The following is a 15,524-nucleotide window of genomic DNA, read 5'->3' on the forward strand; positions in this document are numbered from 1 at the left end:
ACACATGTGTAATACACATATATTATAAGTGAAACATGCAGAAGGAAATATCAGGTGGTGGTATTATTAAGAGCCACAGGAAGGATGCAGAGGCTCAGGCACGAGTCGGCTCAGGGCCCCCCCCCCCCCGCCACCCCCCGCCGCCCCCCGCCGCCCCCCATAACAAGGAACCACAGCCTGGGTGGCTTCAGCATCAGACGGTTTTCTCATGGTCCTGGAGGCTGGGCATCTGAGATGCAGGTGTGGGCAGGGCTGGTTCCTGCAGAAGCCTCTGTCCTCGGCATGCAGATGGCCGGCTTCTCCCTGCATCCTCACGTGGTCGTCCCTGGTGCCTCCGTGTCCTGATCTCCTCTTACAAGGACACCAGTCCTACGGGATGAGGGCCCAGCCTAAACCCTCGTTTTAACTCAGTCACCTCTTGAAAGGCTCTCTCCAAACAGTCACACTGTGAGGTACAGAGGTAGGAACTCAACAGATAAATCTGGGGGACAGCTCCGTCCACAAGGGAGGACGAGGTGGTGAGATTCTGGGAAGAAACCCATACTGGGGGGATGCCGGGGAAGGGGAGACCAAGGCTGGCATGTCCGAGGCTTGCCACAGGGTCCAGTTCTCAGAAATATTGACCAGTTGGGGAAAACCCCAAACCTTCTGCTCACTCTGGAAAATCTGGGGCCATGAACAGGGTGGGGACTGGAACCACAAGAAGAAGGACTACAGTTGTTAATTTGGACCTGGAAATTAGTTTTTGTTTGTTTTGGCACTTGCTTGTTTTTTTAAATGACCAACATGGCTCAGAAGTGTGGAAGTTCTGAGAGATGCTGTCGATTTCACTTTAAAATGAGAATCTGGTGTTTCTGTAGGTTATTGCTTTCAATAAAACTCCTTAAGTGTTTTGGAAATAACAACAAAAAAAATCCAGTGAAGTACATCAGTAGATGCTTTTATGGAAAATTTCCAGGACAATTGTTAAGTGAGAAAAAAAAAATCCAAGCTGCAGAACAACCCAGTTATTCTAAAAACACGGAGAAGCCCAGTGAGACTGAACGCCACACCGCGCGTCAGGTGTGTGCAGCCCCCGCAGGTGGACGAGCTGGGCAGGGCCGGGGGGCTTCCTCACACTCGACCTTTCTGCTGCCGGGGCATTTCTTTATGCGCTGAAAGTATGTCAGTGTCATGCAGCTGAGGATACAGAGAATGAGAGGAAAACGGACGCCACAAGGAGATGGGCCACAGGGCGTTGGCCCCTTGTGCTGTGTGACTTTGGGTGAGGCCCTGCCCCTCTCTGGGCCCGAAGCAGGAGCTTAAGCAGCTTGGTACCGGTCCTCACTGGTACATGCACATGCATGTACCTGCACGTGACACAGCCACCCATGCACACGCGTCCACGCATGCAGTCCTGCACGTGGGCGTGTGCGCACACCCCCTGCCTGTCCTGCTCTGGACCTCAGGGTCACCCCTCTGAGGCTGCCCGGGGACAGATGCCCGGCCCTTCACTTGGCCCTGGCATCCTGGCGACACCGAACCACAAGGGAAACAGGCCACGTGTGACCAGAAGCTGGGGTCGTGGGGGCAGCTGAGCCTATCAGGAGGGCCGGGCCTGGGGCGGGCTCAGGCCCTTTCTGAACCTCCGCCTCCTCCTCTGCTGAGACCCAGCCTGCAGGATCACCGTGCGATGGGAGTCAGCTCACAGGCGGGCCGGAGCTTTGCACACTGGGATGTTCCCATCGGGGCGGGGAGGGGAGCGCCTACCGGACTGGAACGGGGTCGCGTCACATCCTGATTCTGACCCAGCAGGCCCCAGCGTGTCTAACCGCCTCCTGGGTGAGGCACTGGTTGTGGTCCACATCGGGGTCGTGTTCATTCCCAGAGCTTGGCAGAGACCACACTGTATGCAGGCGAGCTGCCCAATGCAGGGGCAGGCGGGGTCCCGGGGGTCCCCAGGAGCCCGGTAGGCGGCGCCCTCCTCCCTGGGAGCCCAGGGGGACACTGCAAGGAGCCTGGCGCACACCAAACCCCATTCCGTCCTGGCAATTACGGCTTATCGCTGCAGCACTAATCCCTAAAAATGAGTCATTAGCGGCTTAACAACCCCTTAGCATCGGTGCTCGCTAACGAGCTGGTGGCAGAGGGGGTCTGCCAGAACCAGACCCTTCTGGGGTCTGGCTCCCCACGCGAGTGCGCTCAGAGCCCCCAGCAGGCGGTGGGGCAGGGGGCGGGCAAGCTTGGTGGCTGGTGACCTAGTTGACCGGGAGGATAGCAGAAGCCTCTGTGCCCGTCCTGCTCAGACGCATCCCTGGGCGGGGGGTTCAGCCCCTTCTGCCTCTTCAGGGACAGAAATCTCATAACTGAGCACAAGCATTGTCAACCTGGGGCTGGCCCCGAGCCGGCGCTGCGTCGGTGGTCCAGGCCTGGGGTGGCTTTCCCACCTGGAAGCGGCCTCAGGGACCTTCTCACTGTGGACCTGGGGGGGAGCCTGGGGCAGGGGGGAGACCAGGGCCGGGTGCTCATGTGAGGCTAGACTTGGGGGAGGCTTAGCTGCCGGGCACCTGCCCTGTCCTCCTGCGGAGATGGGGCCAGTCCTGGCTCCACCAGGAGAAGTCCCCCCCCGGGGGGCCGACTCTCGGGAGGTGACAGCAGGCAGGGACAGGTGGTTCCGGGTGACCCAGGGCACGAGGCGCAGGCTGGGGCTGAGTGGGCCCCTGGCCTGGGGGCCGCGTAGCCCATGGCACTTGGGGCCCAGCACGAGCGTGACCTCCCAGCCTGACTCACACGCCCCCAACCTTCCAGCGCCTTTTCTGCGGAGACTGCGGGAGCTTAGCTCTGGCCGTGTGACCGAGACCACCACCCTGGGGGTGCCCACCTGGCCTGCGCACCCCCATTGGCCCGCAGTGACCCCTGGGCAGAGGCCCAGTGCCTCAGCCCTGGCCCGCGTTTCGGGACCGTCTGGCCTGTGTGACCCTCTTCCTGCCCCTGGCCAGCGGACCCCAGACCCTGGTACCTGCCCCGCCGGGGAGCCGGCCCTAGTGAGCACCCTCCACAGGCAGGGGCGTGCTGATGCGCACGAGGGCCTTGCAGGGCATTTTAGGGGCTAATGATTTTGTGTCAGGTTCTGATCTGAGCATTTTACTACCATTGGCAGCATCTGGTGTCAGCCATTTCACCTGGGAGGGACGTCGGGCCCAGGCATCAGCCTCCCCCACGCCTGGGCCCGGGCCCAGCTCTCCAGGGGGCTCTCCATGACGGGGGCTCGCGACGGGGCAGAGTCAGAGCCTGGTCCCCGGACACCCGCCTGCAGAACCTCGCCCCCCATGAAGCGGCAGGAAGTCACCATCAAGGGTTTGGGGCTCCTGAGGGGAGGCAGGAGGGGGCCCACCTGCCTGAGGAGGCTCGCAGGGCCAAGGAGGGCACCTGGGGCTGCGCTGATGCGTCCGGGGCCCCGGACGCTGGGGGCGTGGGGAGTGGAAACCCACTGGACGTCCGCCAGCCTCGGTAAGCAGGGCCCCCGCCCCCGCCGGCTCAGCAGTGCTGCCTCCGCCCCAGCATTGTGACGAGTGTCGGGCACAAAGCCGGGCCCCCACCCCCCGAGAGCTGGCGCTTGGCGCCCGGCCGTGCGTGAGGCACCCAGAGCGTCGGGGGGGGAGGGGAGCGGCACGGCCCAGCTGGACCAGAGTCCAGTTCGGAGCAGCCGGGCGCCTGGGAAGCCAATCCACACGCCAGGCCTTGGTCTTCTCATCTGGGAGGAGGAACAGCAACCCCCAGGTTGCAGTGCAGCCGGACGAGCCGGGGGCTCCGGGTTCCAGCAGGAGGGTCTGGGCTGACCTCGCGGTGACCCTGGGCCGGGCCACGTCCCGAAAGTCAAGGTGTGATACAGTCAAGGTCTGAGCTCCGGAGCCGACAGTGACGGCTTGAGTGCAGAGCAGGGTTAGGGGTGGCCCCGGCTCTGCCAGCCCCGCCTGGAGGTAACACACAGGCCGCTCCGCCCAGGGCTCTGGGGTTGTGCGCTGGGAGCGGGTGGGCCCAGTCCCAGCCTTGCCCTGCCCGCCTCCCCGGCGGTGACCCGGGAACCCACTGTGGGCAGCGCCTGAGGTGGGTCTGTGGTCACAGGCTGGCCCCCAGGGCAGGGACAGCAGGACAGTCTGCCCCACGCCTGGGGCGTGCGGGGGCCGTGGGGTTCAGATGCACACACGGTGAGGGGTTGGGGTGCTGAGGGGGCCTTTATTTCATAAGAGCTGGGGGCGTCACAGGCGCCCAGGCTCATCTGTCTGGTCCCAGCACGGCCGGGCTGGAGCAGGCTGCGGTGAGTGGACACTGTGGGGAGGGGCAGGGAGCCGGCCACAGAACACCCCCCACACCTGCCCTGCAGGATGGGGGGTGAGGAGGTGGGCCTGCCCTGCAGAGCGGGCGTGGGCTCAGGGCTCTGGGAGGGGGCCACCCTGAGCTGCTTAACCCCCCTGACTCGGCCAGAGGTGCGCCCCTGGGCCCTGAGCTCGGGCGGGGCGCCTGGGCGGGGTGCGGGGTGATGCTCAGGAGTCCCCACCAGGCTGCAAGGCTTGAGGCCCCGTCGGGGCAGAAGCTAGGCTGGGCCCTGGGGGGCCGGCTGGCCCGGGACCCCGAGGAACAGACCGCAGGGCTCCTGCCGGCCGCCCGCTCCCCGCTCTGAGGCTGGGGGCCGGGGACTAGGCCAGCGTCTGGCGGCTGAAGAGGTCGAGGGTCAGGGCGCTGAGGAAGGCGGGGATGCTGTCCTGTTGCAGCAGGTGCAGCTCGATGAGCCCCGGGACCGTCCGTGAGAACGCCGTCTCCAGCAGCTGCATCTTGGTGCCCGAGGGGCCCGCGGCCTGCAGGGGACACGGACGCGTCAGCAGGTGCGGGTCTGGGCAGACACCTCCCCCCAAGGCCCCAGGTCCAGATGCGGACAGGCGGCCCGGCCATCACTCACATCCAGGCGCGTCCCCGTGGGTGAGGCCAAGCCTCGGGCCTCGTGGCCAGGGTCTCACCCCTTCTCTAGGGTCCAGAAGTAGATAGGGGTGTGGCCTCCAGCTCACCAGCTCCTCCAGGTCAGCCCACCCAGCTCCCCCCGCCCTCGGCCCCCGCCCTCGTGAGCTGGCCACACGAAGTCTGAGGCAGGCCTCACCGCCCTCGGGCCGGCTGCAGGGCAAGGGCGGGGCCTCCGCGGGCCACCTCTGGCGCCCACCTGCCCACCCATCCACCCGCCCAGGCTCAGATCCCATCCTTTCTGGCTGCGAGGCTTCGGGCAGTAGTGGAGGGGCTCCCCGCTGAGGGCATGCTGGGGGGCCACCCCCTCCTGGAGGGCTTACTGCAGGCGGCAGGTGGGAGCCATGCGTCCTGGAGAACCCAAGGGGTTGATTCCTTCCACCCTTCTTTGTCTAAACATCAGGTGAAGTTGGGGAAGTGCCAGGAAGGAAGACGGGCCTCCCTCTAAACACTGGGAGCCACAGGCCCCAGACTAGCCTCACATGCACGTTCGGAGACGTCTCGGGGTTGGCCGGGCTCACCAGGCAGGTCTGAGCAGAGCCAAGCCCGGGTGCTCGACCACTGGAGGGGACGGAGGCCCAAAGGTGCCCAACCCTCGGGCAGGGCTCATGTGACCGCTCCGTCTTGTGGGCAGCACCCAGGGGCAGGCGGAGGCTGCTTGCCAGGGGTCTCCCCTCCAGCCATCCCGTCCCAGGTGAGAGAGGACCCCAGGGGCTGCCTGCTGGGGTTTGGGAGAGCTGGGGATGCAGGCCTGGGGAGAGGCCATCGAGCGTCGGACAGGAGGCTGTGGCCTGCAGCCCTATACCTCGAGGCGGGAGTGCCGGTGGGGAAGCTCGGGAGGGCGGGAGGGGAGGTGGGTGGGGGCCACCAAGGGCGGGGGTCCCCCCCCAACGGAGCAGCCACCTGCCCAGCCTGCCCACCTGAGCCGCTCAGCTCCACCCCTGCCCAGAGGACGCCAGCTGCCGCTCCGTTTAAAGAATTCGGGGCTGGGATACCCTGGTGACATGCACCCCCCTGGAGACCCCCTCCTTCCCAGGCAGCTCCCCTGACCCCCAAACCTGCCCGCCAGCTGAACCCTGAGGCTCTGCCTTGGTCCATGGGCGCCCACCCCACCAGGATTCCCGTAACGGCCACCAGAAAGCTGCCTGGGGCCCACGCACAGGGTGGCCCAAGCTCGGGGGCCAGCGGACACGCTCCTCCCAGCCACGGAGACCCCACAACACACCCCCACCCGGGCCAGGCGTCTGTTACAGGGCCACGCGCAGAACGCACCTGCGACCCTTTCAACCAACAGTAAAAAGACAAGTGACCCAATTAAAGAGTAGGGGGGGGAAGAAAAGAGTAGCGGAGCGACCCCCACAGACGTTTCCTGAGAGCAGACAAACGTCACACACCGACGGTCTCCAGGAATACGCACGTGCAGCCCGTGTGAGAGCTGCACCAGGCCCGCGGGGATGGTCTGCCCCAGGCCGCAAGGACCGCGCTGGTGTGGACGTGGTGCTGACCACCCAGCGGTTCCTCAGGAGAGAGCCCTGCAACCCGCGACGCCACTCCTGGGCACGTGCCCAAGAGAAGTGAAAGCAGGTCCACACGGGAGCTGGCTCGGGAGCGTCCAGGGCAGCAGCATTCAACACGACAGTAAGACACGGACGACCGCCGACAGGCGAACAGGCCCGCGCTGCGGCCACAGACGGGGTGACCCAGCCGCGGGAGGAGCGAGACGTGCCTGGTGCACACAGCGCCACGGGCGGCTCACGCGGGGGGCGCGCTGCGGGAGCCACTGCCGTGAGGCGTGCAGAGCAGGAGCCGGGGGAGCCGGGGGGTTCGGGGTGCGGGCACAGCCTCTGCAGGGGAGGAGAGCCCCCTGCGTCAGCGACGGACGCTCCGAGAGGACCTGAGCTGCACACGCGGGTGGGTGCTCGCGGGGGCGAGGGTCACCCCTCTGCGGGCCTGCGTAGCAGAGGCCGAGGCGGTCCAGGCCCACATGGGCTATGGTGGGGGCCTGGGACCCCAGGGAGGGTGTGGCGTCTCGGGAGGAGTTGGGTGCTGCCGGGCCGGCCCCCTGACCCGCAGACCACGGCCTCCCGCCCGGCCCTCGAGCTCCAACTCGGCCGCGGGCACCTCCTCCCACCACGTGGCCCCTCCGGGCAGCTGGCCCCGTTCTCCTGCTCACTTAGCCCTGTCAGAGCTCAACACAGACTGTTTTTACACAAAAATACGAGAAACCACTCTGACCTTTACCGAGAAAATCCTTTCATTTCTGCCTTCTGTTCTTGATTCCGAGTCTCCCCTAAATGTCAGAGGGGCTGGTTCTCCTGTAGCTGTGGGCCCCGGGCAGGCTGGGGGTGGGCGGGGGCTGAAGGGCATCTGCGTCTGTCTGGCCGGGGGGCAGGGCGCAGACCCCGTCTCCCGGCCCCCGGGGGCGGCCCTTCCGCTCTAACTGAACTGGGGCTCCTCCGGGCACCTCCCCAGGCCCTGACTGCCCTTCACGTGCAGACGTGCCTCGCGGTGTCCACAGCGGGGCCGTGTGGGGCCGCTCGCCCAGCCACCAGGCGCTCCCTCTGTGTCCGGGGACCTCGGGACAGGTCAGCCGGTCCGGGGGTGGTCTGCCCCAGGCCCAGCCGGCTGCCCACCCTCCGAGGTGATGGCCGCCACGGACACCGTTCTGTGCCAGGGTCAGGCTTCCAGACGCTCCCGTCCGGAGAACAGAACCAGGGCTACTTCAACCAGGATCTCACACGCTCCAGGGGCTTTCATGTGCTCCCAGGCTAATCTGGGGGGGCTGCCCCAGGGTCCCCCTGCCTCCACACCTGCACAGCACTCCCACCGACAGGGAGGAAGAGGCTGTCAGAAAGGGCGGCGGAGCAGGATGCCGGCCGGCTGCTCACAGGGCCAGGAGGAAAGGGGGGGTCATTACGGTTTCCTGCGTTCTCCAGGGTTTTCACTGAGACTGCACATAGTATTTGTGATCAGAAAAAACAATACCTAAATTATACCCACGAGAGCTGAATGGCTCAGGGAACAGGCAAACACACCCACCCACACACACCCCATCCCTGCTACAGACACACATTGACGTCTGTGTCAGCAGCCCCCAGGCCGGGGCCAGGCAGGACCTGCGGTGGGGATGCAGGGCATCAGGAGTCAGGCCTCGCAGGACAGCCTGCCCGGGGGTCTGTCCCCACCGGCTGGCCTCCAGGGCTGTGTGAGCTCAGCCGGGGGCTGGGGGCGACACCTGGCTGGTTCCCCCAGATCTGAGCTGCCCTCCACCGTGGGAGGGCGCCTCCGGGGATGCCCGCCTGTCCCAGGTGTCCACGCCTCCTGCCCATGAGTGTTCCGCGGGGAGAGACGCACGCACAGCCCCCTGGCTCCCCGAGAGCCTGGCTGTGTGGAGCATCCCCTGCCCCGTCCACGCCCGGCTGCTATCCCCTCGCCTTGGAGCAGGCCCGAGGCCCACACGGACGGCCCAGCCCTCCCAGGGCCTGCGGGCACGTCCCGCCACCCCCGGGGCCCGGCGCCTTCCCCTGTCAGCAGGAGATGCTGTCAACCCTGCGAGGCCGCCGGGCGTGGCTGCCTGGACCCGGGCCCCTGGGGGCTGGCTGCGTGTCTGGGTCCCGGAGGCCCCTGGGAGCCCCAGGCAGACGCTGCTGTGCGTGGACAGAGAGGCCGCGGAGGCAAGTGGGTCAGGACAGCGTGGCCAGGAGCTGAGTGCTGTCCCCGCACCAAGTTCCAGGGAACGGACGGAAGCTGGCGAGGAAGCATGTCCAGCACGCGGAAAATAGCTCACCCAATTATCCCCACTTAATTGTACTGAAAAGCATCTAAATACTGCATGTTCTAATTATACCAGCGTTATTGGAATTCACCGTCCTCGGCGAGGGGTGACCTTTCCCAAGAGTGATTGTTGGGGAGGGCAAGGCCAGGCACCCCAACAGTTGCAGACCGATCTCAAACCCACAATTATTATTATTATTCTATTTATACAGCCCTCCATCTCTCAGATGCGCCGTTTTAGATCCACACGCAGCTGTTCCTGCAGCCTCACGAGGGGGCGGGTGCAGGCGGAGCGGCGAGGCCTCCGGAGGTCACGTCCAGGAGCCCTGCTCCGCACAGGCGGGCGCCCAGGCCGCCTCCCGGTCCCAGCGGCAGAGGCCCGTGGTCAGGGGCAGAGGTGGGTAAGGGGGGCAGGGGGGAGAGGCGAGTGGGGTGGGCACCTCAGGGCTGACCGGGTCCTTCGCCTGCTCTCAACGGGCAGAGAGGACCCTGCAGGCCCGGCCGCCCTGACCCGGGCGAGCCTGGGTCCCTCTGTCTCCTCCGTCAGGGGGGGCTGGACCACCTGTCCCCCCAGCCTTCATCCGGGAGGCCTCCCCCTCCTCGCCTCCCCATTCAGACAGCCTGGGAGTGACCGAAGAGCCCGTGGGCCGTCTGAGGGGCGGGTGCTTGGGGGACGGCTCTGACGGAGCGGTGGGAGCTGGGGTCCGCGCGGGCTGCTCTCCTAGGTGCTGTGTGGCCGCGGGCGCCTCCCTTCGCTGCTCTGAGCTGGACTTGCCTCAGTTTTAGGGGAGGGCTGTGGGTGGGCTCAGATGATAACACCAGTCCACGCACTCGGCTCTGGGAGAAAGAGGGAGGTTTACTTGCCTGTCTGAAACAACCGGAAAAACGAGACACAAAAACGCAAGGGCACTTTTAGTCCTGGGCGGTGAGGGAGTGGGGGGGCGGCCCCGGCAAACGGGAGGTGAGCCCGGGACAGCCCCGTCTCCCCGAGCGGCTTTTCTGGGCACGGGGGGAGACACTGAACAGAGGGTCAGCTGAGCGCTGGGGAGGCCTGGGGGCCCGGGGGCAGAGCGCCTGAGGCGGGAGCCAGGCCTCGAAGATGGCCCGAGCAGAGGGCCCCTGAGCAGCCCCCAGGGAGCCGATCAGTCCACGAGCAGGAGAGCGCCCGAGACCAGGAGAAGTCCCCGCAGTGGCTCAGGGCGACATCGCCACCACAGAGGCGCACGCCGCCGGGTCCCTGCCCGCCCCGGCCACGCCAAGGACGCGGCGCAGGATACCGGGCGGTCTCCCCTCGGGACGGGCAGTCACCCGCGGCTCCCTGCTGCTCCGGTCCCGCTCAGAAGGCTGATTCTGCTGTGCCACTGGCACGCAGGATCTTAATTTCCCAGACCAGGGATTGACCCCGCATGCCCTGCGGTGGAAGCACGGAATCTTACCCACTGGATCAGCAGGGACGTCCCTGGCTCTCATTTCTTAAACCGAGATCTGAAAGAATCTGCTTCCAAGTAAGGAACAGTGCTTCTGAACCAAGCCTGGGCAGGAGGAGTCACAGGAAGACAGAAACACCCAGCCCCCAACAGGGGGAAGTTCACCGCCCAGCAAAGATGCCAGGCCGTGCAAAACCCAGGAGAATGTGGTTCACCATGAAGAGAACCTGCAGTCAATGGAAACTCATCCTTGTCCAGAACTGACAGTGACGCTAGAATCAGCAGATGACGCAAACCTTATTCCACACGTTCAGAAAGCTGACGACATAGAAGGCACAAACTGAGCTTCTGCAGGTGAATCCACAGCGCTCGGGACAAGTGCCCCGGGGTGTTAACGGCAGACTGGATGTTGTGGGGAAAAGTCCAGTGAACTTAAAAACGTAGCAACAGAGACCGATCAGAATGAAAAGAAAAGTACATGCGTGAGCGGGCTGAGGGGCCCTCGAGGGACGCACCACAAACGACTGCGCCCCTGGGGAGGCCGACACGAGTGCTGGGTGGCTTCTGAAAGGCCTCCCAGTGACCCCGCCTCCAGGCACTTGCATCCCATGCAACCCAAAAAAGAATGAAAAAAAGATACGCCACCCTAGCAGAAGCTGAAAGCTGGAGTGACCGTGTTAATACCAAACAAAGCAGATTTCAGAGCAAAGAATATGACCAAGGAAAATGGTCATTTGAAAACAATAAAGGGATTCATTTACACATGAAATAAAAGCAGAAATGCAAGAAGGGACAGACAAATCTGTAACCACAGTCAGAGATTTCAATATCTCTCTGTCCGCTGACAGAAAAGGAAGATAGGAAATGAGTACAGATTCAGATCTGACAAGCCTACCAAGAAACTACCTCACTTATTTATAGCATTCCTGAAGAATACAAATTATTACTTTTTAAAATCACTTATTTAATTTTGGCGGCATCGTGTCTTAGTTGTGGAGCACGGGCTCGGTTATTGCAGCCTGCAGCCTTAGGTGCCCACTGGCATGCGGGATCTTACTTCCCTGACCAGGGATTGAACCTGTGTCCCCTGCACTGCAAGGCAGATTGTCAACCACTGGACCACCAGGGAAGTTCCCAATACAAATTACTTTTAAGTGTTATTTACTCAGACAACATTCTGGACAGACCTTAACACAAATTTCAACAAATTTAAAAACAAGAATCAGAATTTACTCAGGGGAAGATGCAGAACACTAAGAGTCTACATCAGAGAAGAGAAAGGAGTCAGATCGCGACTTTGGCTTCACAGGGAGTTCAGTGGATAAGACTCCATGCTTCCACTGCGGGGGGCAAGCGTTTGATTCCTGGTTGGGGAGCTAAGATCCTGCAAGCCGTGGGGCACAGCCAAGAAGAAATTTTTTTAAAAAAAATGATAAACTAAAATAAAAAGGGCAGAGTCGACACAAAGTAAGCAGAAGAAAGGAAATAAAGATCAAAGCAGAAATCAGTGAAGTAGAAAAAGCATTAGAAATAAATGAAACCAAAAGTGACTTTTTCAGAACATTTAATAAAGTTGATAAACTGGTCAGATGAATCAGGAATAAAAGACACAAATTACTGTTAATAGTATCATGAATAAGCGAGATGACAGCACTAGAAATTCTACAGATTTTCAAAAGGACAGTAAGAAAACATTATAAACACCTTTTTGCCAATAAATACGACAACTTACATCAAATGGACATCAAATGGTATCTTCGGAAAGATACCAAACGACCAAAGCTCATCACAAAGGAAGGAGACATCTTCTCAGGGAAACGAGATCATAGTGAAAAACCTCTCACAGAGAAATCTCCAAGGCTGGATGGCTCTCCTGCTAAATCTTTTCAAATATTTAAGGAACAAACTATACCAGCTCTACATAAAGTGTTTACAGCAATGGAAGAGGAGAAAGGCTCTCCAGCTCATCCTATGAGTCAGGTGTCACCAGGATACCACGGTCGGATGACGGCATCACAAGGGAGAAAAGCGCAGTCTGAGAATCCTCGGGAACACAGACGCAGAAATTCTGAGCAAAGCAGTAAGCAATACACGTCCCACAACATAGGCAATAAGGGTAACATGGTTCTACCCCAGGAGGGCTTCCCGGGGGGCTCAGATGGTAAAGAATTCACCTGCCAAGCAGGAGACCCGGGTTCAATCCCTGGGTCAGGAAGATCTCCTGGAGAAAGAAATGGCAACCCACTCCAGTATTCTTGCCTGGGAAATCCCACGGACAAAGGAGCCTGATAGGCTACAGCCCATGTAGTCGGACAGGCTGAGCACGTGCATCACATCGCTCTTCCGGGAATGCAAGGCTGGTTTGCTGCTAGAAAGAGTAATTCAACATATTAACAAAGTAAAGGAGAAAAACCACAGCATCTCAAAAGATGCAGAGAAAGCATCTGACCACACCCGACATTGGTTCCTCAAAAACATTCCTCCGTGGACAAGATCAGGCCAGCACGTCCTCAGCCTGGAAATGGGCATCCCCGACTGCCCCACGGCTGACGCTACCCTCAGTGGCTCCAGCTGAATGCGTCCCGTCAGGGTGAACGCAGGGCAGAAAAGCTCCTGTTCCCGCTCCGGCCAGGGAAACAAGGCGAGGAAAAGAGACGAGACCCTCCAGCCTGGAGGCAGAAGCAGTTGTCACTGCCTACAGATCCCACCACCGTCTCTGCAGAAAATACCACACAACAGGTTAAAAGGCTACTAGAGCTCATCGCGAGGTCAGCAAGGCTGCAAAATAAAAGGTCCCTTTTATAAGAACCAACTATTTGTATATACTAGCAACAAAACGAAATTAAGAGTAAAAAGCAGTTTACAATAGCAGCAGACACACGGAACACTTGGAGGTAAGTCCGACAGAAAGAAACGGGAAGCCAGAGGAGAGAGACGGTTCGCGGGTGAAGACGACACTGCTGAGGGCGGCTCTCCCCAGGGGACCCCGCTGCAGGGCGGTCCCAACCGAACCTCAGCAGGCTTCTGGGGAGGCCGACAAGCTGGGTCCAAAATGAATGTGGAAACGCCGAGAGCCAGAACCCCCCAAACTGAAGAGGAACAAAACTGGAGGCCAAGACGGAGCCTGGAAGATGGCAGAGGAGAGAGGGGCTGGCTCACCACCACGGCCCCCGGCCTCTCCTGACCCCGCTCCTCCCAGCCACACACACACAGACACAGGCACTCACTCTTGTACATGAGTGAGTATGCACTCGTACACACACACTTTTGCACACACATGCTATTGTACACACAGACACACTTTCGCACACTTGTATACAAACACACATGCTCTCACACCCTCGCACACTCACACACACACTGTACATACACTCTCATATACAAACACACATGCTCTCACCCTCACACACTCACACACAATACTTGTACATACACTCTCGTATACAAAAACACATGCTCTCTCTCGTGCGCACACACACACCCTGCAGTCCTACTGCAGACATGCCATCTCCCAGGAGCCTCCTTGCCACCTCTGCGTGGACCCTGACCCTTGTGCGACACTCTCCTGTTTTCACGCTGGGCTGTACAAGCGTGTCAGGCACAGACGTCTGACATGATGACCCAGCAGCCTCGGTCTCCCTCCATCAACAGAGCGGCGTGGAGAGGAGAAGGCTCTCTCCTCTCACCAGAGCTGCCTCCTCTGCCGCTACCGCTGGACGCGGGCACAGGGACGGCGGGAGCAGGCCTGACTGTGAGGGCACGCCCACTGCAGGACGCGGCCTCTGTGGTTCGAACAGGTGACCAGCCCCGGAAGCCTGCCTGGCCGGCGCTGGGTGAACCACAGGTGCAGCAGTGGTGTCCGGAGGCCCAGCCAAGCCCATGTGCGCGGGCCGGAGCTGACCACCCCTCTTACCCCGCACCAGGCTGTCTGCACTGGCCTTGTTTTCCATCTCTGGCAGGGATGAGGATCTGATCTCCAGACAGAATTTTCCCTCTTCCTTTTTAATTAGTACTTGGTAACATCACCAAGCTGTGAGCTTATGGCTTTGTAGATCTTGTGTTTTTGACACTAATTACTCACATAGGCTTTTTAAGCTCCATTTCAACTCTGCAACTGACACGCTGGTAATTAAACGAGAGAGGAAGTGGCAACAGACTTCACCCCCGGCCATTCCCACCTGAGCGCTGGGCTTCCACGTGGCTGCGGCCCCCGCGGCCCCGAGGCTTCAGCCCGGAGGCCAGAGGTGGTCCACCCAGGGTTCCGCCCTAGCCTTCCCTGCTCAGGGTCTGGCCCTGCTGTCCATTCTGGAGCTAGACCGCACGTCCTTAAAGTGGGAAAGGAGCCAGAAATAGAGGCTTCCCCAAGGATCCTGAGGGTCCAAACCCACGGGGTGCCCGGCGCCCCCGGGACAGGTTGGCCCCCTTCTCAGGGCTCCCGTGCCCACACAGCCCCTCAGCCAGTCCTCAGTTGGATGTGGGCCGGGCCCTGTTGCGTGCAGCCGCAGAGCTGACCCTTCCTCCCCGACTCCCCCTGCAGAGCAGCGGAGTCAGGAGCTGGGAGGGCAGGGCAGGGTATGTGCGGGTTACGAGGCGTGGCCACCGCTGTCTTCCTCTCAGGAGGGAGGCCAACTGGGGGACCAGGACCAGTGTGTCTGAGCCCCAGGCTGGAGGCTGGGCTGCAGCGGCGGGGGCTAGAGTGAGACGTCACTGGGCTGGCCAATCTCGGGGCTTCTGCAGCCAACGTGGCCCCCCTGGAGCCCCCAGGGGGCAGGGTGGCTGCAAGGGGGACCTGCTCACTCCTCAGGACCACGCAGGAGCTCCAGGGACCGCCCAGATCCACTGCAGCCAGGGCCGGCTCCCCGCGACTCCCCACAGCCCTGTACAGGCGGTCCGCCCCCCGTGTCCCCCCGGGGAGGCGGCCTCCTCTCTTCCTGGTAGAACCCAGAGGTTCTCTGAGGGACGATAAACCAACCAACAGGGTCCGGCCCTCCCCTCGGTGCCCGCCCGGCGTGACGCAGCTGGGCCTGGGAAAGGGTCGGGGTGGCCAGGCGGGTCGAGGCCCCGGCGCCCTTCTGAGGGCTGGTGCTCGGGGAGTGGGCCAGCTTCACTAGTCTGCCCGCCTCTGACCGTGCCGGGACTCCCTTAAATACAATTGGTTAGCCACAGTTTAAGGTTCTTTATTGCAATTCTATTTTAAGATGCAATTAAAACATCTCATTGCTGAAGTGCACGGTTCCTACTGGGCTTTTCTGCTAACACGGAGTCAAAGCCAAAGGTGGGGGTGGAGACCGGGCCGAGACTCATGTTGGAGACAGCGGGTTTGGTCAGGAC

General features: G+C 61.5%; 1 protein-coding gene across 3 annotated transcripts in view; it reads right to left on the reverse strand.

The window, feature by feature from the left end:
* Window positions 1-201: 201 nt before the first annotated feature.
* The window catches only part of MAD1L1 (mitotic arrest deficient 1 like 1), a 232,553-nt gene continuing 217,230 nt past the window's right edge, over window positions 202-15,524 (reverse strand). For all 3 annotated transcript variants that reach the window (XM_065923683.1, XM_065923682.1, XM_065923681.1), the window contains one exon: window positions 202-4,835. In XM_065923683.1, coding sequence (XP_065779755.1) covers window positions 4,677-4,835 — 159 coding nt within the window. In that variant the 3' untranslated portion in view covers window positions 202-4,676. The remainder of the gene's footprint in view (window positions 4,836-15,524) is intronic.

This window comes from Muntiacus reevesi, chromosome 2 (genome assembly GCF_963930625.1).
Source record: "Muntiacus reevesi chromosome 2, mMunRee1.1, whole genome shotgun sequence".
Classification (NCBI taxonomy): domain Eukaryota; kingdom Metazoa; phylum Chordata; class Mammalia; order Artiodactyla; family Cervidae; genus Muntiacus; species Muntiacus reevesi.